General features: G+C 36.6%; 1 protein-coding gene across 4 annotated transcripts in view; it reads left to right on the top strand.

The window, feature by feature from the left end:
* Nucleotides 1-432: 432 nt before the first annotated feature.
* The window catches only part of LOC131061740 (superoxide dismutase [Fe], chloroplastic), a 69,125-nt gene continuing 43,457 nt past the window's right edge, over nucleotides 433-26,100 (top strand). For 2 of the 4 annotated variants that reach the window (XM_057995562.2, XM_057995563.2), the window contains exons 1-3: nucleotides 433-695; nucleotides 13,838-13,915; nucleotides 14,136-14,324. In XM_057995562.2, the coding sequence (XP_057851545.2) occupies nucleotides 621-695; nucleotides 13,838-13,915; nucleotides 14,136-14,324 (342 nt within the window). In that variant the 5' untranslated portion in view covers nucleotides 433-620. The remainder of the gene's footprint in view (nucleotides 696-13,837; nucleotides 13,916-14,135; nucleotides 14,325-26,100) is intronic. The other 2 variants (XM_057995566.2, XM_057995564.2) reach the window with 2 other exon arrangements.

Genomic DNA, 26,100 nt, shown 5'->3' on the forward strand with positions numbered 1-26,100 from the left:
CATGATAAAAACCATTCTAAAAATACATTATAAAAGAATCAATTTAAAGATGATACAAAATATATTAATCATATATGAAAATAAAAACCATGAAGCACAATCTTTATTTACATTCTATTTATCATTACATTCTATATGTAATTTTTTTTACCTAAATTAGAACACGCTAATTTTGACAATCATATTAAAATAACTAAACCTTAATCTCTCTTATTATCATTTACACATTTTCCCAATTAAGAACCATATTAAAATAGCCAAGCCTTCTAATCTCTCGTTATCATTTATGTATTTCTCTATAAGCCTAATTTAAGTAAGCATTAGAAATTTTTAATAATAAATTATACAACCAAATTAATTGTAATTTCTATTTATTTTACCGACAAGTAGAAAATCCTTAATTAATAAATTTGAAATCAATCTGGATAAAAATTTAAACATTCTCCTCAAGGGACGGAAAAGGCAATCTTCTATCGGGAAGGCAGAGAAAGTGTGGGCAATTCGCTCTTCGACTGCAAAAATAACAGTGCTGTTCTTCTCTGGCATTCCATTACAAAACTTGCTGTTCTTCTCTAGTATTGCATTACAAAACTCATACTTGGTTGGCCGCATCAATTTTTATGATGACACTATTGCAGAAACCATGTTTTATACAACATATGCCATTGCACACAAGTATTTCTTCTACAAAGATGGTAAGCTTCTCTTAACACCCATTCTGAAGTTTCCTTTTAGAACGCTACATTACTTTGGGTTCATCAGCTTGGATTTATTGGTAATAAGCAGCACCGAGTCATCAGAAATTCTAGTTGTACACATGTATGACCGAACATTATCCTTAACTATTGCATTTGGGCATTTTTGAGGAACCGAGCATATATCCTAGTGTTCCTGCCACACTTTTTGCTCGACCTGGTGTCTGTTATCTATTCTTTGATTCATATTGGGTTTTTTTAATTGTGCCCTTTAGTTTTAATTTTGTGTATCATGGAGGTTGATTCACCACAGTTCTGAGGACTACAAGATGTTTCATATCCAGAATATTCGCCAAGTGGTAGGAAATGCCATGCTTGTGCTTCTAGTACTGTGGAGGCTCTCATTTCATGTCCTCGAAGGATTGCCTTAGGATTGTATGTAGTTGACTAGCTTCAGATTCACGGTCAGTTCTCAAACTGTAATGTAACTAGACAAATGAGCTCATTGATTATTAGGGAGCAGGCTGTGCAATTACATTTCGTCACAATAGTCATCACATTACATGGATTTCCTTGAGATGAAAAGCCAGTCGCTTTTTGCTCGATTGACAATTTACATAAGTTCTTCCTCCTTTTCCTCTTCCATCTTTCTCCTTTTTTCTTTATTTTCCTTCACCTCTCTTCAACTTTCAAAATTCTCTTGTTGTTTGCAAGAAAAAAGGCTGAAAATGGAAAAATGCAAATAGAAACAATGAAAGCATGATGGGCTAGGGCAAATAGAGATAAACAAAATACTTTTATGCTAGACGGTTTTGTGGGGGCCATACAATAAATTAGGGTTGTTGAAAATTTTGAAATAATATTTTTTTTCCATTTCAAATGTTAATCATGCACAAGGGATGTCAAGGGGTGTCAAGAATGGCATGGGGCTTCCAATTGAGAGATGTTCCTATGGTACATTCCCCTTGTAGATGGAACATCCTTGAGATGTCCCTAGAAAATTAAAAAAAGGAGGAAATTGGATGGGGCATGGTGCCCCCTTTTAGGAAATGACAAAAAAGTGGAGGGGTCTCATATTTGGTTTCCAACTAAATTAGTTTTTTGTGATCCTCTTTCTTTAGAAATAATATTCAACTTCTTCCCAAGTAATTTTTCTTCCCATCAGCCAAACCTGGTACCAATCGTTACTTCACCCTTGAGTTATAAATATACATTTTGAACCATAAAATTTTCCATATGCTTATACTCATCTTTATATATTTGGAAAATTTGAAACATTGATTTGCTAAAGGACTTACGAAGACATGTCAAATCTCTTGTTTCTAAGTTTGAGCAAGCCAAAACAAAGTTAGTTTGATTGTTTGCAAGATTAGCAAGTTTGGGCCGATTTTTTTCATAGAACGTTTTTTTTTTGTAAATTATCTATATTCCATGTTTTTCTAAATTATAGTCCTTCTCATTTTTGAATTTGAGCTAGAAATCAGTCTCGAGTTTCCCAAATTTGAAATTGGCAACACTAACTGATATTATCCTTCCCACAGAATTAGTTATATCGTCGATTCCCATTTCTATTTAAAATGACTATGTTTCCAAGCAAATATACTTTCAATGGATCTTCTTTCAGTGACGGCTTTGAATGTAACAAAATATTTAGACAAAGAGATCAAAAAATTTGCTTCATGGTGCTTGATTTGTGTACCACGTCTAGAAGATTTGCCAAAATCTGATTAGTATAGTGAAATTCATAGGGCCATATTTCCCTTGTTTTTTTTTAGTTTGCTAATGTAGCCATCTTTTGGAAATTTCTCAAAGTGTATTTTTAATGATGTAAAAGTCATCTCAATTGGACACATTTGATAGGAGAATAATCCTCCATTGTTTAAGATGCTATTCTAAAGAACTGCAGAAAAATAATTTCAGAATCTTCCAAAATCCGTTCTCCCATTCTACCAAATTGCTTGTTTGATACCAAGGATGTGCTCTAAAGTTACAATAGCAAAGTTGCTATGAAAAAAGGGCTCTCGACTCAGGCAAACACAATAAAGCAAAGAAAAGAAAGGAAAACAAAGAAATAGATGAAAGGGATAAACCTAAAATATTAACCCTAAAAAAAGTATAGGGCTAAGTAGATGTGAGGAGGGCCCCATGCTGTTGTGGGAGCAAATGAAGATGTAATATCCTCTTTTGGGATTTACCCAAATTTAGTCCTAAATTCCAACTTAAGATGATAATTGCATTATCTTTTTTAATATAAATTTATAATAAAATTGCCAATTGTAAGGTTCTTTTTGGAATATTTCTAGTTAGGGCCTACATACACCATTACTCATTAGAAATTCATATTAGGACACTAAATATTAATAACTCACAATAGCATTTAAATCAATATAGTCAATCATACTAGGAATTCATTAGGAATATTTGCAAACTGCATTCTCAAGGATAGTTGTCCTTGTATTGCGAGAGCATCGGTGGAATCCTTGTCCATCAATCTTGGGGTGGCTTACTTGAGAAGATTCTCAAGCCCAAGGGCACAATTGGTTTCCTAATCCTCAACCGAGCCTAGGAGCACTCATTCGCCTCCCAACCCACAAGCATGGCATGATCTCCAATCCATCCATGTCAATGTGTCATGCTTGATAAGACGTATGAAGACTGCCTTTCTCAACAAGCTCAGGAGCACTCATATGCCTCCCAATCCACAAGCATGGCAGGATCTCCAATCCATCCCTCGGGGTGGTGTACTTGATGAAGAATGGTTGGTGCGTCAACTCTTGTGAACTTGGAAGGCTGGCCATCCTTCCTATTCGCAAGATATTAGTATAAATTGAAAATAGATTGCTTAAGGGAAATCTGCTATAATAAATGTTAATAAATCCTCTTATAATCTTGAATAATCTTACTAAATATATCTTGAGAAACTTACTAGAATATATATATTGCTGGTTATATTCCAGCTTTGTGATTCATTGATCAATCCACATGATTGATTCTTATTAATGAATTCCCTTGCTGATTTGCTGATCTAACGTTCTGCTCATTTCATGAACAATTTATTTTCTTTCCCACTTCACAAATGTAATGATTTTTCCCTCTTATATCTTTCAAGGTGTGGGAGTCACAAACCTTCAATTCACAAGGGATGCAACTCTTCACATAAGGTTGTTTGTTCACTAAGCGTTGGTGATTATTTACCTTGGCTGGCCCCTTATTTAATTGCCCAGTTTGCAAGAAACCTTAGTTGCCCCTTTACAAATTCCTTTGCTCTAATATGTTTGCGATTTGATAAGGGTTGTGCTCTCTATGACAGGTCATGACAGAAGACCAAAATTGACAACTTAATTTGGAAGCAAAATTATTAGGCATTTGTACTTTGCAGTGTGTTGGAGAAGCCAATGATATTGAAATGTCCCCTACCTGATTAATATAATTAATCTATTTCAATATACTAAAATTGATTGAGAGACGAATCATGAAGCCAGTCATTGATATTCTCAATTTATTAGTTATTAACAAGTGCTTATTTATTTTCCTCATTAGATGATTAATTTCATTATTCATAGTTCTTAATATAGATATCAGACCCTGCTACTACTTCAGTTTTAAGGGAGAAGGGTCTATTTATGTTACCAAAGTGCTTAGAGACCAAATACAATAGGTTCCCTCAAATTTTACAGATCCAAGCCCTTACCTATCTCGGGTCTATACCCTCAAGGCTTATGGGTCGCTGATCCCCACCCTATCTTGGGGCTTAACCTATTGCTTGGATTTAGATTGCCCCTCTTTGGAACATCTCGTCCCCATCTTCTTAAATACTGATAGTAATAACATGATTTAGACTATAAGTATACTAACTTCTCATGTATTATAAATATATAAAAAATTAAGTATGACTATCATACATATTGCAGTCTATATTAATATTACCACCAAGAGCAAGGGTGTTACTGCCTGTAACTTAATAACAGTTCTGATCTGATTTGATATGATCTAATTGATGGTGATGTCACTAGATGCTTTTTATTCCTTCCCTTTATATCTCTCAATATGGGGGAGAGGTCACACCTCTTCATTGTGTATGCCCTTTGGCAAGAGGCACACCCTTTCACCATTAGCACCCTTTGAAAGAGAGCAACTCTTCATTATGTCTGCCCTTTGAAAGGGACACAACCTTTCATAATCAGATATGCACTTCTTATTTAAATCAGATCTGCACTTCTGATTTTCATATTATCCCCCTCTCAAATGAGGTTCTCTTTCCCTTTTATATCTCATTGTTGAAGGAGCCACTTCCTTCCATGTCTTTTGACCTTTCATTAAATTAATTTGTTTAATTAATTATATTTATTTATATTATTTTATATTTTGATTTAAATTTAATATTTTAATTTTATTATTATTATTATTATTTATTATTAAATTCTATTTCAAAGTGGGGACATTGCAGATATTATTGTCAATCATTGTTGGAGTACTAATCCAGAATCATATAATGTTTGTTTAGGAGAGTCTAGGGTTAAGGGGCTGGGTTGGACAATCCTATGAGGTAGTTGATTCCTTGTAGAACCTCTGTTAAGACTCAAGGCCAAATAACTGTTGGTGGTTGAAAATAAATTGGTAAGGTGAGATTTCCTTCGAGGTTTGTACTATAGAAGAGGAGTGCTAGAAGGTCCTTGATGTTGAGAGGAGATACAACCATGGCCATTAGGATGAGAGTTGATTTGTTGAGAAACCTTAATAATAGTAGACCTCAAGGATGAGCAATGTCTCGTTGGTCAATCCCCTTCTTTGTGAATCAATAGTATTCTAAGAGTGCGAAAGGCCTCCAACATTTGTGATGAGATTAACATAGGTAGTGATATATTGATACATTTTAAGCCTTTGTGTAGGGATCTATGCTTGAAAGTGGCGATCTCACAATGAGAAAGGGCAAAACATCTTTGATTAGTTTAGCAAAAGGTGGATAGAGAATCTCTAGAATCTCTATACACATGATGATACCTCACAAATTCATAGTAGATAGGACATTGGAAAATAAAATGCTCCTTGGTCTTGTTGTGACGTTTTCACACATCGCCCCATTGCAAATGGGGACCCCTGCTTTTTTTCGCTTTTTAGGGTTTGTCTTTTTAGGTTTTTTAGGGTTTTGTTAGTTAGCCTTTGCATTTTGAGTGTCGCCCAGGGGATCACATGGATAAGCAAGTCCGGCTTGAGTGAGGTCCTGATCCTGAAATTTGGCTAAGTCTGGAATGTCCTGATCCTGAAATTTGACTAAGTCTGGAAACTGAAAAACCTCAAAAAACTAGATTTTGCAATATAACTCCTGGAGGTCTGAAACCACTCTCAAACATCCTGAAAGTATCTTTCTTATACTTAAATGTTATATTCCATGAAAATTATCCTGATAGAGAGTTCAAAAAGTCAAATTTCGCTCCTGTCCTTCACTGAGGATCCAGAGCGAATTTCGCTCCTGTCCCTCTCCAAGGGACCAAGGCAAAGCGCTCCTGTCCCTCACCAAGGGACCAGGGCGAAAATACTTATTTGAGCCATTCCTGGCCTTGTTTGGTTAAATTGAGACATCAAAAGCATGGTGAAGGACGAAATGAGCATGATAGAGCATCCAGACTTGATAAAAAACAATGAAATGATGAAGTTTTTGCCTAGAAGGTCAAATTCGCTCCAGTCCCTCACCGAAGGACCAAAGCGCTTTTCTTTATATGCACAATTTTAGACCTTTTTAGGACATCAACTTTTATTCATAGCATGAAGTAAGATGATATCTTCCTTAGCCAAGACATTTTTTGATGAAAATTGTAACGATTTGGCCTAGAGAGCAAAATTCGCTCCTGTCCCTCACTGAAGGACCGGAGCTTGAATTCCAAATTTGCATTATCCTCACAAGACTTAAATAATTTCGCAATTTGAGGAGGTCAAGGGAAGTATGTTTTGCCCGTTGAATATAACTTAAGAACGCCACAATGAAGAAAATCGGCCTAAGTAACAAGTTCGCTCCTGTCCCTCTCCAAGGGACCAAGGTGACTGGCTAGGGCGCTCCTGTCCCTCTCCTAGGGACCAGAGCGATTTTCCCTCAAGACAAGATTCGGGCAAGAGAAAAGCAAGTTTCGCGTTTGAGGTGGGTGGAGGAAGACACAATCGATCCGTTGAAGATAATTTTCGAAGCTAGCAAAGGACGAATTGGCTTGTAATTGCAAAAGTGCTCCCGTCCCTCACTGAAGGACCGGAGCTTGAATTTCAAATTTGCACTGTTCTTGCAGGATCAAGACAATTTTATGATTTGAAGAGACCAAGGAAAACATGATTTATCCATTGAATATAATTTGGAAGGCTAACAAAGGACGGATAAGCTTGGATTTGCAAAATAGCTCCTGTCCCTCTCCAAGGGACCAGGGCGAAAAACTTAATATCCAGTCCTTCCCTCCAAATTTGGATGAGTCCAAGTCAAGACACAAGGTCAAAATGATATTTAAAGTGCTTCAAGAGGGTACGAGATTGCAAAGACCAAGGACAAAAGATGAAATCGCTCCTGTCCCTCACCAAGGGACCAGGGTGATATTGCTTTAAAACAAGTTCCTTCCAAGAGATGAAATAAATTAAACTCCAAATGCCAAATAAGAATGCTATTTTGGACGTCCAAGATGAGACTTTGGACGTGAAAAACAAGAAAAACAAGGCCAAAATGAAGGGGCGCTCCTATCCCTCTCCCAGGGACCAGAGCGATGTGGTTAGCGTCCCTTATTCCTCCCATGCTTAGGCGCCAATATTTTCGAATTACATTAAAATGCCAAATTCGCTAAAAACTTGAAATATTTAATTAAATTGGCATTTAAAAATAGCGCATGGACATTTAATAATTAATTTAGGCCTTTAAAAAATCGAAGTTTTAATTGCAAAGGCATTTAATTAATTATTATTAAATTAAATTTTAAAAAAGGGAGCGCTTGGGGTATTATTTTGCAAGGTCGGCCCCCTCTTTTATTAAATTTTATTTGTTTTTTGGGCCTATTTTCCAAGTCGGCCTAGGGGCAATTATCAAGATGAGCGCCTATATAGGAGGGGTGTGTTGAGCATGTTAATCTATCTTTCAATCATTTGTCCAAGTGCGATTTTGAAGGAGCAATAAAGGAGTGCGAAATCTGGTCCAAGAAGGAGTGCGAGTTGAAGGCTAGAGGTGGAGCGAATTTTCCTCAAGACGTTGAAGGCTAGAAGTGGTGAAGTTGATAGAAGAAGCACATTTTGAAGACTTCGATCCACATTTTGCCTAGCAAACTTGCTTAATTTTGCATCTTTTCTCAGAGTTAATTCTCAAGAGGAGGTATGGCAAAATCATCTTGACACCCTTATTCAAGGTTTGATTTTTTTTAGACATTTTTTAGAAAAGTCTAAGTATTGCATGGTTAATTAGGAAATGATAACTCAAGATTTATCATGAAGTTTCCTAAAATTAAAGTCTTGAATCTTCCTTTTAAAGTTTAATTTTTAGATTTCAAGATATATTACTAATTTTGAAATGTTGTGTAGGTATCAAGATGGCGACTCCCAAGCTCGAAAGATCTACAAGTTGGAAGACTCTTCTCAAGGAAAATCAAGCCAGATCAAGGACGATCAAGCAAGGACAAGGACGACCTTCTTTGATCTAGCCTAGCATCGACAAGGGCGACCTCTCCCAATCCAGCATTCCAAGGCAAGGTACATCATCATCCTGCAAATCAAGGACACAAGAAGTCAAAGCAAAGGGTTCGTTGAAGAAGCAGATAGTTCCAGAAGAATTAATTAAAGCTAGCTTCTCAACAACATCAAGTTGAATATTTACCAAGTTACAAGTGTCAGACGAGGTGGCATCCTAGTCATCACTTCTCCAGTCAGTGTGGTCCACCTCAGCATGTCCAGATTCAATGTACCTAACTCATGGAAGGTGGCACAAACTCCGATGTACCTACCCCGGCTATCCATTGGTCGATTTTTCTAGAGAGGACATGTGTCCAAGCAATACAATTTTATCATTGGTCAAGCATTAAATGTTATGTAATGGTTGTAACAAACCCTAATTAGGGTTTTCATTGTTGAATCTTGGCCATTGATCTCGAATTGATCTTAGCCATCGAATTGTATTGAGGGCACTATATAAACCCCGACTCTTCATTTTGTAAAGGCAATGAGAGATAGTATAGAAATAGTTGAAAGCAGTTAGTAGATAGAGAGTAGTTAGAAGTTGATAGAATAGCAATTAGAGTAGAATAGGAGGACAAGGCAAGAAATTGTTGCCATTGATTGTAAACAAACTCCATTTTCATTGAAGGAATGGTGAAGTGTGTCGTTTCTTGCAATATGCATGGTTTCTTGTTGAATCTTCAATCTTAGATGGTAGATGATTAGATGAGTGGAAGAAATGTGCTTGATTGATGGTGAAATTCGTATATCCATACTACTAGCAGTTTGTTGATTGCAGACTTGCCTTGTGTAGTCAACTGGAATTATTCAGCTTAAGCTTAACTTCAATTGTCGCTTCTTCATTGATATGCATCAACCTGATGGTGTCTATGCCTGCAGTGATGATTTGAACATCATAAAGCTTCCCTTCGAAGATCGCACTAGCCTTGTGGAGATGGTCCTACGATGTCAAAACAAGACCTAGTTAGAGTTTCATCAAAGATCAATCATTGCTCCTACATTCTTAGTATTAGGATTAGATCCTCTCTTCGTCCTCATCTTTTTTCCATTTTTCAAATCTAAGGCAGTAAGATCCTGTGTTCCAGCAATATTCAAAGGCAAATCAGAAGTTCAATCATCAAATGTAAGTCCCCTTGTGATTCCAGCAAATCACATCATACCACAGAGAGCTTATCCACACGTAGAGATCCTACATACAAGAACCTTGAAGTTTCTTCGATTGATCCTTTTCGCGATATCTTCAGCATTCGGAAACTTTATTCAAGAGAGGATAAGGTACCCTTGGGTATTTTATTCTGTGTTAGGCTGTGTACAAAATACACGTCAACAGGTCTCCACCTTTTGAAGAAAACAAAAGTGGTGGATCCTTTCACTTTGTAAAACCTGGTATTTCGTCTCAACTTGAAGGTAGTGGGAGCACACCCACACTCACAAGTTACCTAGGGGAATCCTCAAACCCTAAGAGCAATGTTTTTAAAGGTGTTTTGGACAAACATTGTTCCCATTTGCAACATGTGAGATTTGCTTAGCATAGAAAACTAACTTGGGGTTGAGAGAATTTAGAGGGGAGGTCCAAGTGTCCTAGATGTACCAATAGGAAATTTCTTTTGTAACAAATAGATCAAGCACCACTTTCTCAAGAAGGCAATGAGGAGTACCTAAAGAGTACTTGAAAGGAGTTGTCTTGTCCAAAGATATATTGATAATTGGAAGAGAAAACAAACCTCAAAAAACTAGCAATGTTTACCTTCAAAGGGACCTAAAGAGGCAATCTCCTCTATGGAATAGAGTGCCAAAAATGGATACTTTACAAGATGTAGTCACCCATTGACATAACCCTATGTATAAACTGAGTGAGTTTGAAGATACTCGAGGTGAAGGGATGGGGATGTACATTTGGCTTGGACAATAAATTGAAAGACTATTTTTTTTGTACTAGTTCATACATTAAGCATAATTATTGAACCCACTCAACTTGAGTCTAGTTAATAGATCCCATGCTAGGGCCCCAAATGTATGAACCATATAGCACTGTGCGATTAATCATTGCATTGAATAGGCACATTTTTGAAGGCATATTGTGGAAATGTACTTGAAACCAGTAGTGCTTGAGAACGAGTGACATTATCCCTTGCAAATACAAGACTGAGAGGCAAGCCTCAAAGAAAGAAAAAGGCTTGTGAATTGAAATACTAAATAAGTATAAGAAGTAGTGATCTCTGTTGTGCCTCCTTTGTAGAAAAAATGAAATTTATAAAAAACATCCTGGGTGGTATTGAAGACCATGACCAGGTTGACCAAAGACCATGACCAGGTTGACCACAAACTAGCAAATGTCACAAACTCAAAAAAGGCATCTAATTGTCTTTGTAGGCTGTTAGGAGAGTGAAAGAGGAGGATCATGTCATCAACAAAGAGCAATATAGCAATCACAACATGGTGAAGTAGGAAATCATCTTGTCTAAGAAAATCCTCAAGCTGATCAATATAGATACCATAGAGTGTTGGTGAAACGGCACAACTTTGCTAGAATCAATAGTATTCTTAACAAAGTGAGAGGGATCATGAAGAGTCAGGAATAGTCTAACTACTATCTCATAGAGCCACATATTGACAATCATAGTTGCAGACATCGTAGCATCATATTTACACAATGATGGCATGACAAATTGAAAACACAAATGGAATTCAATTACATGGGTTCAAAATGGGAAAAACATTGCAAATTAAAAAAATGCTAAACCAAAAACCAACACCAATTTGAATTCCAAGAAGAACATGTGCTTTGTTGAACTTTGATTTGTTTTTTGGATTTTAACTGGCATACTGGTTTTTTGACTAAACTAGGCTTTTTGGTGTTGATTGACATGAGAAACTTTGATACCTGTGGTTAAGGTGGTTTTGCCTGGTTTCTGCTTCTATGGTTGCAGAAATCTGTTAAAAACCACATTTTATTCTGATTAATTTCCAGTTGATATTTTTTTTTGCAATTAATCGGACAAACTGATTCTTGATGTTTTTTAACCACAAAATTGCAATGCAGTATAAAAAAAATTGTGATTAAATCATGATTTTCGAGAAGAAAAGTTTTTAGGCCTTTTTTCCTCATTTCTGCAGCAATTTTTTCCTTATTTTTTTCTATAATAAAAAACTTTATTTACTCTGATTAATTCCTGATTAATAGAATATTCTTTATCTTTTTGTTTGCCGAGTTACTCCTGAAATATTTTTTCTACTATAATCACAGTAATAAGAGTCTTAGAAATACAGGTGTCTTGCAATTTCTGGAGCAGCAGATGCCTCAGGACAGAGTCAAATGTCTTTTTAAAGTCTACAAAATAACTAAATAATTTAGAAGAACAATAACAAGCCTCTTTTATTATATCACGGTTTCAAATTGTGATCAACAGTCTAGAAATCCCTCCTAAAGCCAGCCAACTTTCAAATTTCTGTCCTCAAGGAACTCAAAAAGTATCCTGTCTAGTACTGTAGTATAGAATCATCCAAATGCATGCTCAATCATAATAGTTTTGTAATTACTTGGATTAGACCAATCTCCAGATTTGTGAATGGGGTGGATAATATGAGTTGTCCAAGTAGAGAGGAATGTTGAGACATGGACCAGCTAGGACTCGAACCTAGGACCTTCCATACGCTGCTGGAGTGCTCTACCACTGAGCTACTGGCCCCTCTTGGACCAGTCCATCCTCGGTCCGGGTGTGGCTTATTTCCAACACCAACACCCCCCCTTAAGCCACACCTCTCGTGTGCTTGGGGCTCCTAGCCTGAACCTGGCTCTGATACCATGTTGAGACATGGACCAGCTAGGACTCGAACCTAGGACCTTCCATACGCTGCTGGAGTGCTCTACCACTGAGCTACTGGTCCCTCTTGGACCAGTCCATCATCGGTCCGGGTGTGGCTTATTTCCAACACCAACAAGGAACCCAGACGGACAACCTCATTGTATAGCTGTGAAATGGGGTAAGCAAGTGATTCTATATCATACTTGAGAAACTTAGTTGGAGCCCCTCACTGTCAGCAATTTTGCTGGAGCAAAGCTTCAAAATACCTCTCCAGATGTGACCTATAGAAAGCAGGTGACAGTTGGGGGGCAGGAAAATGGATTGTGGGGGTATTCCTAGGGATAGAGTTTTGAAAGCCAATCAGACAATGGTGTTAAATCATTTTTTTTATGGACCGTACAAAACTCGCAGGCTATTTGACCAAGTGCCCTTTTAAAATATTTAACTTGGCTGCTCTTCTCATAATCTATGATATAGTATATGCCAACAATCACTAACTCTGTTAGTCACCACATTCAATTTGCGAGGTTAAAATTGTCCACCGACAGGACACTATTTTAGTATCTACTTCTATAGGATTATTTTTTTGCCACTAGGTCTCACACTACTGGATACAAGCAGATTGGTACCTATTGTTGAATACTGCTCCCAAGAATGGAGTGATTTTTCCTTATCGTAGAACCTTTTTTTTAAAGTGCCCTTTTAAAATAAAATAATGGATAAAAGGATCTTGTTGGCAAAGGAGATGGTATACATCTCCAAAGGAATTTGCTTTCCCAATCTACCCGTGAGTGGCAATTTCAGAATTTGCAGTTGAAGTTGGGGGCAATTCATCCAAAGCATGAAGAAAATGATGAGGATTGTTTAGTCCAAGATTAGAAATGCAATTTTTATCATTGTGCTTTCATATAGTATAAATGTAAGTGGAAATGGTTGCACCTTGTATCTAACACTGACTAAACTGGCTATTCAGAAATGTCTTCCAGTTGAGAATCAACACATTCCTCATTTAAAAAAATTGTACTGACAAATATGTCAGAATTCCATATTGTGGATCTTTTCACTTTTAGGCTACCATTCTTCATGCATTTTGTAATGTCAATTTTCCTCTATCAATATAGTTCAATATCTCATTTTGAGCAAATTAGGTGTGCTCCTCTCTCAGATAGAAGATTTGTACTTTTAATTTTATTTTGCACTTGTTACATTTACTAACATATTTTTTGTTTTCCTAATGTATTCATACCTTTCTTTCTTGGTAATGGCATGTTTGATGTTTCCATTGTACCTTATTTTGAAAGCAGGAAATATTGTGTCTTTTCTCTTATTGGAGAAAGGAGTCCGTAGACAAAATTCTGATTTACTTTCATGAAGCAACTATTATTTTCTTTTTTTCTCTTGATTTGCACTGGGCTAATGATTCTATGGTGGTGATATTCTTTTTTCTTTAAGTTTTTTAAAAGACGAATATCTGGGAATGCAAATTTAAATCTTAAACAGAGCTTCTCACATAGAATGGGAATTTCTTTCCTCTGTATAAATAGTGCCCATGCTTGTTTACATGTTTATTGGCATGCATTTTTGGATTTGTTTCTTTCACTTCATTCTTTTCCGGTCTATTTTATGAGTGACGTTTCTACATTGCAGAAAGGGGCAGTGCGTAAGACTTGGACAAATCTATTAACAGTTGCACAATTTGGCTTGAAGGATCCTCCATATAAACTAGTAAGGTCCTATAATATTTCATGGATATGGGCCATTTTCTATTGAATACCTTATTGCAGTGTTTTCTTGTAGTAAGTACCTTTTTTTTACAAACAACACTGAGCTCTAATATATTGATATTCCTCCTTGAGTCTAGTTGCTGTGAATTATGTTTTCATTCTATCTTAGATGTTTATTATGGAAACATTCTATCTTAGATATCTATTATGCATTTTGGCAGGATGCATTAGAACCATATATTTCTCATAGATCTTTGGAAGTACATTGGGGAAAACACCATCGTGGCTATTTGGATAACTTGAACAAGCAGATTGAGGGTACTACATTACAAGGGTATACACTTGAGGAACTTATCAAAGTAACATATAACAATGGGAATCCAATGCCTGCTTTTAGCAATGCTGCCCAGGTGCTTACAGCTTTCATCTATTTTGAATTTTTCTCTTTGATTTATCCAAGCAGGCTGGGCAATTGCGATTGATAGGTTTTGCATGTTTATATTTCATTTCAATGCTATTTAATACTTTACTGTATGGGTTTCTCTCTGCTCCAGGAATAATATAGTATATATTCAGCGGCCAAATATTAGTTTCCTTTACATCTAGTGAAATATATATTGAACTCTAATAATGTGTTGCAATCTTGTATTCTTTAATGTAAATAAATACTGCATGTGTAACGACTTGTTTTTTACATTCTTTTTTGTGGCTGAATTATCTTATCTTTTGCCACAAACTATCAACTTTGGGAAGTTTAGCTCTACAGATATTGCTCCTTGTCATATAGAGATTGTTAGAGATAACAAAAATAAAAAAGAAAGGATCAGAAAAAGCCGAAGAAGCCTTCCTATTTGACTGTAGTTTTTTTAAGATAATTTAGTGGTGGATTCTATAGAGTCCCCTGCATAGAAATATTGTGTGTAAAAGCAGTACACTAGCATTCTATGAAATACCCTAATGGTCACAAAGGACATTTGGTCAAAATAACACAAGATGGCTTTTGGTACTATGCTCCATATCTTTGAACATTGCACGCTAAGAGCATAAAAAATAAAGAAGCCATGCTAAAACCCGCTAAACAAAACAGGCACAAGAAACATAGATCATACTATTCCTGACCTTCCACCTCAACAACAACCTCGACACTCCAAAAAGCCATAAATTGACAAGAAATCCTCATTTGTAGGGACTCCAATTACCCACTCTAGATAAGTGAGTGCCACCCTAGTCTCTTGCAGCCCCTACCTCTACCGACATTATGAAATTGTTGGTCTTGTCCCTTCTAGGGTCTTTGTCATGTCCCCTCCTTGATCATTATTTACATCTTAAATGAAACAATTATTATTTAATATAATATTTTGAATGACTATTTGAAATATTTTAATAAATATTAGTATTTAATTAATATGTATTAATAATCATTATTAATAATATTTTTGAAATATTCAAACAAAAAAAAAATTAATATCATATCACTATTATATTACAACTTGAAAAAATTGTAAACAGCATTGACTAAGAAGAGTTTGAGCAAACAAACACTTACCGTGAGGAAGCTTTGACGTAGCATCCATATCCTCCAAACCCTCTACACATCAGCAAATAAAGGTCTGACTGTTTACGACTAGTATAGTGGCAGATGAAGGACCGATAAGGAAGGTATTTATCGAATATGTCCCAGATTGGTAGAACCGAGAATATCATAAGATAACAATTGGAGTGAAGAACGAATGCATGAAAGATGTGATTTGAATATGGATTACGATGCATAAGGGAAGGCATCGATAGATAATAGGAACAACACTATCAATGGTCAGGCAATCGATTTAAGGAGAAGAGAATTAATCAAGTAGTTGGCTATGGATGGTGACTTGTCAACCGTATCAATTTGACCAACCGATGACTAGCAGCAACTATGGTAATCCAAGGTGAACAACGATTATCTTGTTTATGGCAACAATTGATTCAAACTCCATATCGTCTTCAGCGACAAAGATTTGAAGATGTGTTTAACCAGCAGAGAAATTACCATAATCAAATACGGTATCATGCAACACAACCACTGAGTCAGCCTCAAGTACTCAAACTAGCGATCATAGTATCGAGCCCCTAAATGATACCATGGTCGATGAAGTATTTCTTTGAGGAGTAATTAACCGAGGACCACGATTATCCATATCTAGTTGGCGACTGAATTAAAGATTGATAAGGCTAATTAAGACTAAAGATTAATGATAACCAATGACCGTTCAGATATGACATGTACGATTGAAGTGGTAGTGATTGAAAGTTATCTAGAATCATTAGCATTAATCTATTGATAATGAATAGATGAGTTCTGTTAAGAGATACTTCTCTTGGCTTTCCAACATTGCAATTCTTCGATTCGATTTTGGGAGATATTAATAATAAGAGGGTGGTTCGGTTGTGTTGTGACCATTTCACACATCGCCCCATTGCAAATGGGGACCCTTGCTTTTTTGCTTTTTAGGGTTTGTTTTTTGGTCTGTTAGGGTTTTGTTAGTTAGCCTTTGCATTTTGAGTGCTATCGGGGAGATCAATAGGATAGCAAGTCCGGCTTGAGTGATGTCCTGATCCTGAAATTTTGGCTAAGTCTGAATGTCCTGATCCTGAAATTTGACTAAGTCTAGAAACTGAAAAAACCTCCAAAAACTGATTTTGCTATATGACTCCTGGAGGTCTGAAACCACTCTCAAACATCCTAAAAGTATATATGGAATATAACTTACTTATACTTAAATGTTATATTCCATAAAAATTATCCTGATAGAGAGTTCAAAAAGTCAAAAAACACTCCTGTCCTTCACTGAGGGTCCAGAGCGAAAAGCGCTCCTATCCCTCTCCAGGGGTCCAAGGCGAATCGCTCTTGTCCCTCACCAAGGGTCCAGAGCGAAAAGGCTTAGTGGAGTCATTCCTGACCTTGTTTGGACAAATTGAGACATCAAAGGCATGGTGAAGGACAAAATGAACATGATAGAGCATCCAGACTTGATCAAAGACAATGAAATGATGGAGTTTTTGTCTAGAAAGGTAAAAGCGCTCCTGTCCCTCACCAAGGGACCAGAGCGATTTTCTTTATATACACATTTTTAGACCTTTCTTGGACTTGAACTCTTATTCATGGCGTGTAACAAGATGATATCTTCCTTAGCCAAGACATTTCATGGTGAAAAGTGAAGCATTTTGGCCTAGAAGACAAAATTCGCTCCTGTCCCTCACTGAAGGACCGGAGCTTGAATTTCAAATTTGCACTGTTCTTGCAGGATCAAGACAATTTTATGATTTGAAGAGACCAAGGAAAACATGATTTATCCATTGAATATAATTTGGAAGGCTAACAAAGGACGGATAAGCTTGGATTTGCAAAATAGCTCCTGTCCCTCTCCAAGGGACCAGGGCGAAAAACCTAATATCCAGTCCTTCTTGCCAAGTTTGGACAAATCTAAGCCAAGGCGCGAATTTGAAATGATGTTTCAAATGCCTTGAGGTGGAATTGAGATGCGAGAGTTGCAAATTTTGACGACAACTGGCAAAAGTTCTCCTGTCCCTCACTGAAGGACCAGGGCGATTTTTATAAAATCAACAATTTCCCTCCGAGATTATGTTGAGGCAAAGTTGAGCAAGATTGGAAAGGTCTTCTAAATCATGATGAACAAAGGTTTGACTCCAAAAACTTGATGATCCTGGGCCAAATGCAAAAGGGGCTCTTGTCCCTCACTGAAGGACCAGGGCGAAAATCTCTAGAACATCAATTTTGCCTTGCAAAAAACGAGTTGAACATGCACTGAAGGGACGAAAGGGATCATTGCTAGCCCCACAACGTGAATTGGCAATTAAAAAATGAAGGATTGAGGACAAAAGTGAAAAGGCGCTCCTGTCCCTCTCCAAGGGACCAGAGCGAAGTTATTGGCATTCACTATTTTCTACTTGGGCGTTAATATCCTCCAAATCGCATTAGATGCCAAATTTGCCAACTTCGAAATATTTAAAAAATTAAATCAAATTCACATTAAATTAAAGGCATTTCAATTTAATAAATTAATTTTGTACCTTGAAATAATCAAAATAAACATCTTAGAGGTATGAAAATTAATTTAAATAATTAAAATTAAAAAAGGGAGCGCTTGAGGTATCATTTTTATTATTTTATTAAGTTGGCCTTTTCCTTTTTTAATTTTATTTATTTTTTTGGCCTATTTTCATCAAGTCGGCCTATGGGGAGGTGAAATGGTGAGCGCTCTATATATTTGGGGTGTGTTTTTTATTCAAATCATTCACTCATTGTTTCAAGTGCGATTTGGAGAAGCAAATTGGAGAGGTGATTTTCTTGCTAGTTTGGAGGATAATTTCCAGATTTTTGAAGGCATTTGAAGGCGAATTTCCAGATTTTGAAGAAGCTAGTGGAAGGTGGAGCTCTTTTGAAGGCTAGAGGAGGCGTAATTCATCCAAGGGAGGACTATAATCTAAGCTTGTCCATCAGAATCCGGTCTTCTTCCTTCATTTTTCAAGGTTTTGTAGTTAAGCAATCAAAGAGGAGGTATGAAGAATCATTTTTGAAGTTCTTATTCAAGACTTATTGTGATCCCATTGCAATTTTGTAAAATCTAAGTCTTGAAAATCCAAATTCCATTCATTATTAATTTGAAAATGTGTAATTCTTGATTTATCATGACTTCAAATTAATATCTTAAGTTTTACCTTTGAAAGGTCTTAAATTTCATGCTTTAAGGTTTGATGCTCAAAAGACTAACTTTAATATTTTGTGTAGGCATCAAATGGAGATCGCGGAGTTGTAAAATCAAGCCAGATCAAGGACGGTCTCCTCCAAGAAGATCAAGCAAGGACAAGGGCGACCTCCTCCAGTCTAGCATCGACAAGGATGGCCTTCTTCGGTCAAGCATCATCAGGATCAGGGATAACTTCTTCCAATCCAGCATTCCAAGGCGAGGTACATCAATCGTCCTGCACATCAGAGAAAAAGAAGTCAGAGCAAGGGTTCGTTGAAGAAGCAGATAGTTCCAGATGAATTAATTAAAGCTAGCTTCTCAACAACATCAAGTTGAATATCTACCAAGTTACAAGTGTCGAACGAGGTGGCATCCTAGTCATCACTTCTCCAGTCGGATTGGTCCACCTCAGCATGTCCAGATTCAATGTACCTAACTCATGGAAGGTGGCACAAACTTCGATGTACCTACCCCGGCTATTCATTGGTGGAATTTTCCAGAGAGGACATGTGTCCAAGCAATACAATTTTATCATTGGTCAAGCATTAAATGTTATGTAATGGTTGTAACAAACCCTAATTAGGGTTTTCATTGTTGAATCTTGGCCATTGATCTCAAATTGATCTAAGCCATCGAATTGTATTGAGGGCACTATATAAGCCCCGACTCTTCATTTGTAAAGTGATAGAAGCAGATAGATAGAAATAATAGAAAGGAGTTAGTGAATAGAGAGTAGTTAGAAGGTGATTAGAATAGCAATTAGAGTAGAGTAGAGAGAGAAGGCAAAGATTGTTGCCAAGATGTTGTTGTAAAAGACTTGTAACTTCATTGAAGAAATGGTGAAATTTATGGGTCGATTCGACAATTTGCATGGTCTCTATACTTCTCATATTTGATTTCATGTTATTAGATGAGTGGAAGAAATGTGCTTGATTGATGGTGAAATTCGTATATCCATACTACTAGCAGTTTGTTGATTGCAGACTTGCCTTGCGTAGTCAACTGGAATCATTTAGCTTAAGCTTAACTTCAATTGTCGCTTCTTCATTGATATGCATCAGCTTGATGGTGTCTATGCCTGCAGTGATGATTTGAACATCATAAAGCTTTCCTTCGAAGATCACACTAGCCTTGTGGAGATGGTCCTGTGATGTCAAAACAAGACCTAGTTAGAATTTCATCAAAGATCATTCATTGCTCTTACATTCTTAGTGTTAGGATTAGATTCTTTCCTCGCCCTCATCTTTTTTCCTTTTTTCAAATCTAAGCTAGTAAGAGCCTGTGTTCCAGCAATATTCAAAGCATGTTCCAGCAATATTCAAAGCAGATCAGACGTTCAATCATCAAATGTAAGTCCCCTTGTGATTCTAGCAAATCACATCATACCACAGAGAGCTTATCCACATGTAGAGATCCTACAACGAAGAACCTTGGAGTCATCCTGATTGATCCTTTTCGGCGATATCGTCAGCAATCAGAGGCTTTACTCAAGAGAGGATAAGGTACCCTTGGGTATTTTATTTTGTGTTTGATGGTGTACAAAATACACGTCAACAGGTTGAAGGGGGACAGACTAGAACAAATAGACCATTGATGAGTTTGGAACAGCACTGTTATGGAGTTACATCAGTAATATCTATGTTCTTGGTGGTATACATGGGATGTTCTTAATATCTATGCTTAATTACATGAAGTGTGATAATGTTCTTATGCAGAATTTAATATTAATATAATCATAGATAATAATATAATAATATTATAATACTTTATAGAAACTGTTCTACAGTATAAATATATTATATTAATAACTGAAAATAAATAATATAATGTATAAATATAAATACATATATATAGAAATAATAAATTGAATGAGCGATTTATGGATTGAACTATGGAATGACCCTGATTTGGTTCATGTCAAGATGGATTGTTCCCTAATCGACCTAGTTTAAGTCATAAATATATAAAAATAGATTAACTATGGTTAAATAGGGTCGAAACATAGTAGGGGACATTAAAGTCTTGAGAGGGAAAGAAAATCCTTCTCAACATCTTAGTCGTTTTAACTTTTAATTGCTTGGTGTACTGATTCCCAACACAAAATTAGTACTGTTTGATCATTGAAGACCTTAAGATGACCCTTGTTACAAGTCACCCTCAAAGCCCACAAGAACTTTACCCATGTTCATGTAGAAGACGCACACTACCTTGAATTTTTTTTATATTGACCAAAGTACTCCTCATAACCCAACAATGTAGGCAGAGGCTGCATCAATGCTATAGATCTCACTCTCTACACCATTTTACTAGCCAGATTTCCTAGCTAGGCTTGAGGAAAGCATTCAAAGTGGGGTCTCAAAGCAAAAGTTTGAGAAGCCGCAACCTTTGTTCTCCTAAAGGCATGGAGGACACCAGTTTCTCCACAAAATAATTCTTGATGTACGTATACTACCCCCATTTTCAGGTTCTCTTTGGTGTGGTTGGTGTTGACTTTTTGGGTTTGTGTTAGCTTGATTAGAGGGGTATTTTGATGTTACCAATGAGCTCAGATGATTTCGTGGAGTTGTACAACACTTTCAGATGCTATTTCCAGCTTACGGTTTGGGCTCAGAGATTCTTGGAGGGAGCATCTATTTTTAGTAAGTCACCCAGTCAGGTCTGTTTATCATCTTTCATCATTGAGATCACTCCTACACAGTCAGTTTTTGACTCTTATGCTTTTCAACCATTGTTGCTATTTGAGAGTAACTTAGAGCTATATTTAATTAATTTCGCTAAAGTTGCCATAATTAAAATAATTTATTAGGCATTTCAATGTTATATTGCATTGGAAAGAGAACAAAAAGATTTAAATGCTGAGATGCTCAAAAGTGACTTTAAATGCCAAACATATTTAAAAGGTAAAATAAATCACTCTTTGGAGTTAAAAGGCTTATAAAATTAATAAAGTGATTTTATAAAGGAGTTTCTAGAAAGTTCTCTAAAAAGCTTATAAAAAGGGGGACTCAGAGCTCATTTAGTATGTTGAAGTTTATTATCTCTTTGTTTGAAAGTCCTTGTAGTTCTGGAGATTGGACTTGCTTCATCTCAGCCAACTTGAGAACGAAAACCCTCTTGGAGACAATTGGCTTCGGTGGTGGTAGATCTACCCTAGCTAATAGTTGGTGGAGTCACTTAGATTTTCCAATTGGATTCAAAGATTGAGGTTAGAAGTTTGTGTAAACTCTTTCAGATATATTAGCAGAATATCGAGTTTATTGCTAATATCTTGCAGAGTGTTGGACGCCTAGTAGTTTAATGTTTACAGTTTGAGTGAAGATTTCAATAACATTTTATGAAGAATATTGTTGGGTGATGGTTTAAGAGTGTTTGAGGCGAGTATTGGAGGGATTCTTGTTTGTTGGGCATATTGGTGTCTATGTGCCCTAGGTGTGGTGGAGGTTTCCTTGTTTGCTGGGTGTATTGGTGTTTATGTGCCCTAGGTGTGGTTACAACACATTGCTTGAAGGTTGGTAACATTTTAAATTGCTGGGTGTGGAACTTAAGCTTGTCTTTGATGGACCATTCCCTTTGAAAATATGGTGTGAGACCTGGCTGGTCACGTTGGTCTCTTGGGACATTTCCATTCCTTCTAGTAGCTGCAATCTGAGTTTATTTAAGTTAGTGAATGCTCATCCTTTTGCTGTGTGCAAGGTTTTGAGGTCTATATTCAAACTTAGTGCTGCTATATGCTGAACATTGAATTATTTCCAAGGATGTGAGGATTGTTTGGAGGTCATGGACTGTTTGGAGGATTGTAAGATTGCTGCTGTATATTTTCTAGTTGCTGCAATTCCATTTTGAGACTGAAGTATGTAATTCTGAGCACTATAAACTCATTTTCAGATTTGGTGCTTGCAATGAACGGTCAGCATTGTATCACTGCTCTTATTTGCTGAGTAAGTATTAAAAGAAACTTGTATTTTCTGTTGCCTGCAAATGAACTTCTTATTTATCCGATCAATAGACGTCTCTCTTTAAATTCTGACCAATACTTGCAAGTCTGAAACAAAACATTAAAATCATCAAGCAAAATGTTTGTTAAAATGACATGGTAAAGAATGCAATCATTAAGGGTGCTAACTGTTTGACAAAATTCTTTGATAGCTGATTAGGTGTAAGAAGTGCGAAAAATTGGGTTGCAATTTGGGGGGAATCTTATAGCGGTATCATAGCACAAAATTTCTTGCCAGCCTGTTGGGTAACTCTGAAGTTTGATTTTCAGTTTTTAAAGCATGGCAACAAAAGACAGAAAATGGTTGGCAAGATTACTTTGTGAGATTGGTAGTAGACTCAATAATCTATCTCAACCAAGGGATGTGTTTTTTAACACTTTGAAAGAAATAAAAGAATGTTTGATCATGGTAGAACAATCACTCTCTTAAGTCATCACAGGTGGTTGGGTCACACAAATGATGAGATAAGACTGATGGCTACTTCTTGTTTGAGTGAGACTGTTTGAATTTTAGCATCTGAAATTCCTTATGATGAAAACACAGTGAAAGAGGTAATTCAATTGATGGTGGATGGTTTCCAAGATCTTGATGACATAAAAAATTCTCACTTTTCTAGAAGGGCTGCCATACTTAAAACATTTGCAAAAGTCAGACTGAATTACATTATGATGGATATGGAATTGAATGATTTGATCTACAACATGTTTCACCGTTTCTTTGCTATAGTCAGGATAGAACATGATGATGATGTTACTGCAGCCATGCAAACCATTATGGTTTTGATTATTAATGAAAGTGATGATGTGTCACAGTCTCTGTTTTCTATCCTATCAGCTAACAATAAGGCGATTCTTGGAAAATCTTATCAGTTATAGGGAGTTTAGCTAGAAGGGTGATTAATCAGTGTGTAAAGAAGCTGAAACCTTTCTTGGATAATGAGGAGCAGGTGGATAAAGAGAAACTCATAGCAGAGAAATCTGATGCAATGATTGCCTTGAAACATGATGAATGTGAGACAAATCCTTAGGATGACTCTCTGGTCATGCATGCAGCTACTGTGGATGGGGTTGTGCATAAAAGAAAGGACAAAACAACAGTCTTGGATCCTAGTTTGGATTCATCTGGTGATGACTCTAAGTCTAATGACTTCTTTGATGTTTCTAGTGGAGCAGATGATGATGATGAGTTCACTAATGTTCTTCCAGATGATGGTTATGGAGAAAGTAAGAAGGATGATGTTTTCAAATTAGTTTTTGATGGATCCCAATCACATTTTAGTGAAGATAACATGTGGCTTTTGATTTGACATCCAAACCAAGCCTATGGGGAGAGATTCTTATGATGATTTTAGTACTAGTGAGTTGGAGAGTGACCTATTCAGAGAGGCAACCACTCATAAGGAGCATAGTGAACAAATTCTTTGAACAAAGCAATCAGTCCTTTAGCACTTGGGATCTGTGTGTGTTGGCACCTAAGTATGATGAGGTCCACATTGGGATGTGTAAGATGAGGTCCACTGTGGCACCCAAGATCTAGAGGCCTAGTGGATAGCACAATAACAATGACAAGAATAAACTATATTCCTATCAATAATACAAATAGAATCAATCAACTGGACTGAATTGCAATGGATGAAAGTATATAGGAGACCCCTTGGTTAAATAGGCCAAGGTGAGACATAGGAAGGCATAAGATTAGGAAAAGTGTCATAATCTCATGACATGAGACATAAAGTGAAAACTTATCATCCCACCTAAAGTGGAAAAGTGATAGTGTGATACATTCACTAAAGGTGGATCACCCACCAAAGGTGGAAAATTAATTGCATGATAAAACCACTAAAGGTGGAAGAACCACTTAAGGTGGATTGGTGATAGCATGATAAGACCACTAAAGGTGGAGACACCATATAAAGTTGTATATGATAACATGATAACACCACCTAAAGTGGAGATGCTCCAAAAATATTCTATGTGGTCCTTAAGTTAGCTTAAGTGATAGAGGAATAACCAAGGTACTCTACCTTAATTACACCAACACCCCCCCTTAAGTGCAACTTAGGGAGAATGTACACAAAAGCTAACAATGCAAGATGGGTCTCGGCTACTAGGCCATGTTAGGTACCACGTACAAATGCAATGCAATCCCGAGAAAACCTAGTGGGACAAAAATCTTCCCTAAAAGAGAGATGAAAATACAAAATATTCTCAAAGTAGAATGAGAAGGACAAAACCCCATCTGAGGAAAAAGTACCCTCCATAAGAGAGAAGAAGAAAGACCAAGTAGCCCCCCCTCAATGTACAATGTGCACCAATGGTAGTGTTGTGACGTTTTCACACATCGCCCCATTGCAAATGGAGACCCCACTTTTTGCTTTTTAGAGTAGAAGTTTTGCCTGATTTCCTAGTGTTTGCCTTTGCTTATGAGAGGGTTTTGAATTTTGAATAGGATCATGTGTTTAAAATGTCAAAATGTTAGAGTGATCTCGAGTTTTGCCTAAGTCTAGGGGTTGCCTTAGGGTTTTGATTTATTCTTGCTAAGTGTTGAGTTTTAATTTTGCCCTGACATTTGAGTGTAAATGTGTCTAAGTGTGTACCCTTTGAGCGTTAACATGTTTTTGAACATCCACGTCGGTGATTTTTAAGTGCCTAGGTGTTTCAGAACCTTTAGGAGTTGTTTTCTCGCTCCTAGGAGATCATTCAAGTTGATTTTGCACTTTATCCTGATAGGTTTTCTTGTGTTTTGCTCAAATTTTTGGTAAATTTGCCTAAGTCCAGATGAGTTTTATTGAGTTTTGAAGTTTCCTAGTGGTTTTGAGTGGAAAAATCATCATATTTCGGATGAAAATCCACATTCTAAGGGTCAAAAGGTCAAAATTTCAGAGTAGAGGTGCTTTTCCCCTCATATTCCTGACTACCCATGATTTTCCCTACTCAAAATCTAGACTGGACATGGATTTCCCTTGAAATCCAGACATGCCTTATTTCCCCCCATTCAAAATCCAGAGGGGGGGCGATTTTCCACCAGGATGATTAAATTTTGTCTAAGTGTTGGGAATTTTCTTGACTACCTTCGAATTTCCTCTATAGAGTGTGGATGAAGTTGATGATGACTTAAGTGAGGATTCCTGATGACGATTGATTTTCTTCTAGGACTTTTATGACGAGATTTCATGGATTTTAATGCGGATAGTGATTCTAGACCTTAGGCGAATTTCCAGAAGTGATGATTTTGACAATTTTGAGTCCGGATAACTGTCCAGACAGGGGGCGATTTTCCCTTGAGGTCAATTTTGATCTAAATTTTGAAATATTTTTAATAAATTGACCCAAAATTTAATGGTTTTTACAAGTGTTGACGACTATTTAAAAAAATTAGAAACAATTATTTAATGACTTGCAATGTCTTAAAAATTAAAAAAAATAAAAATTCCCAAGCAAGTT

The sequence above is a fragment of the Cryptomeria japonica genome, chromosome 3, assembly GCF_030272615.1.
Source record: "Cryptomeria japonica chromosome 3, Sugi_1.0, whole genome shotgun sequence".
NCBI classification, from domain to species: domain Eukaryota; kingdom Viridiplantae; phylum Streptophyta; class Pinopsida; order Cupressales; family Cupressaceae; genus Cryptomeria; species Cryptomeria japonica.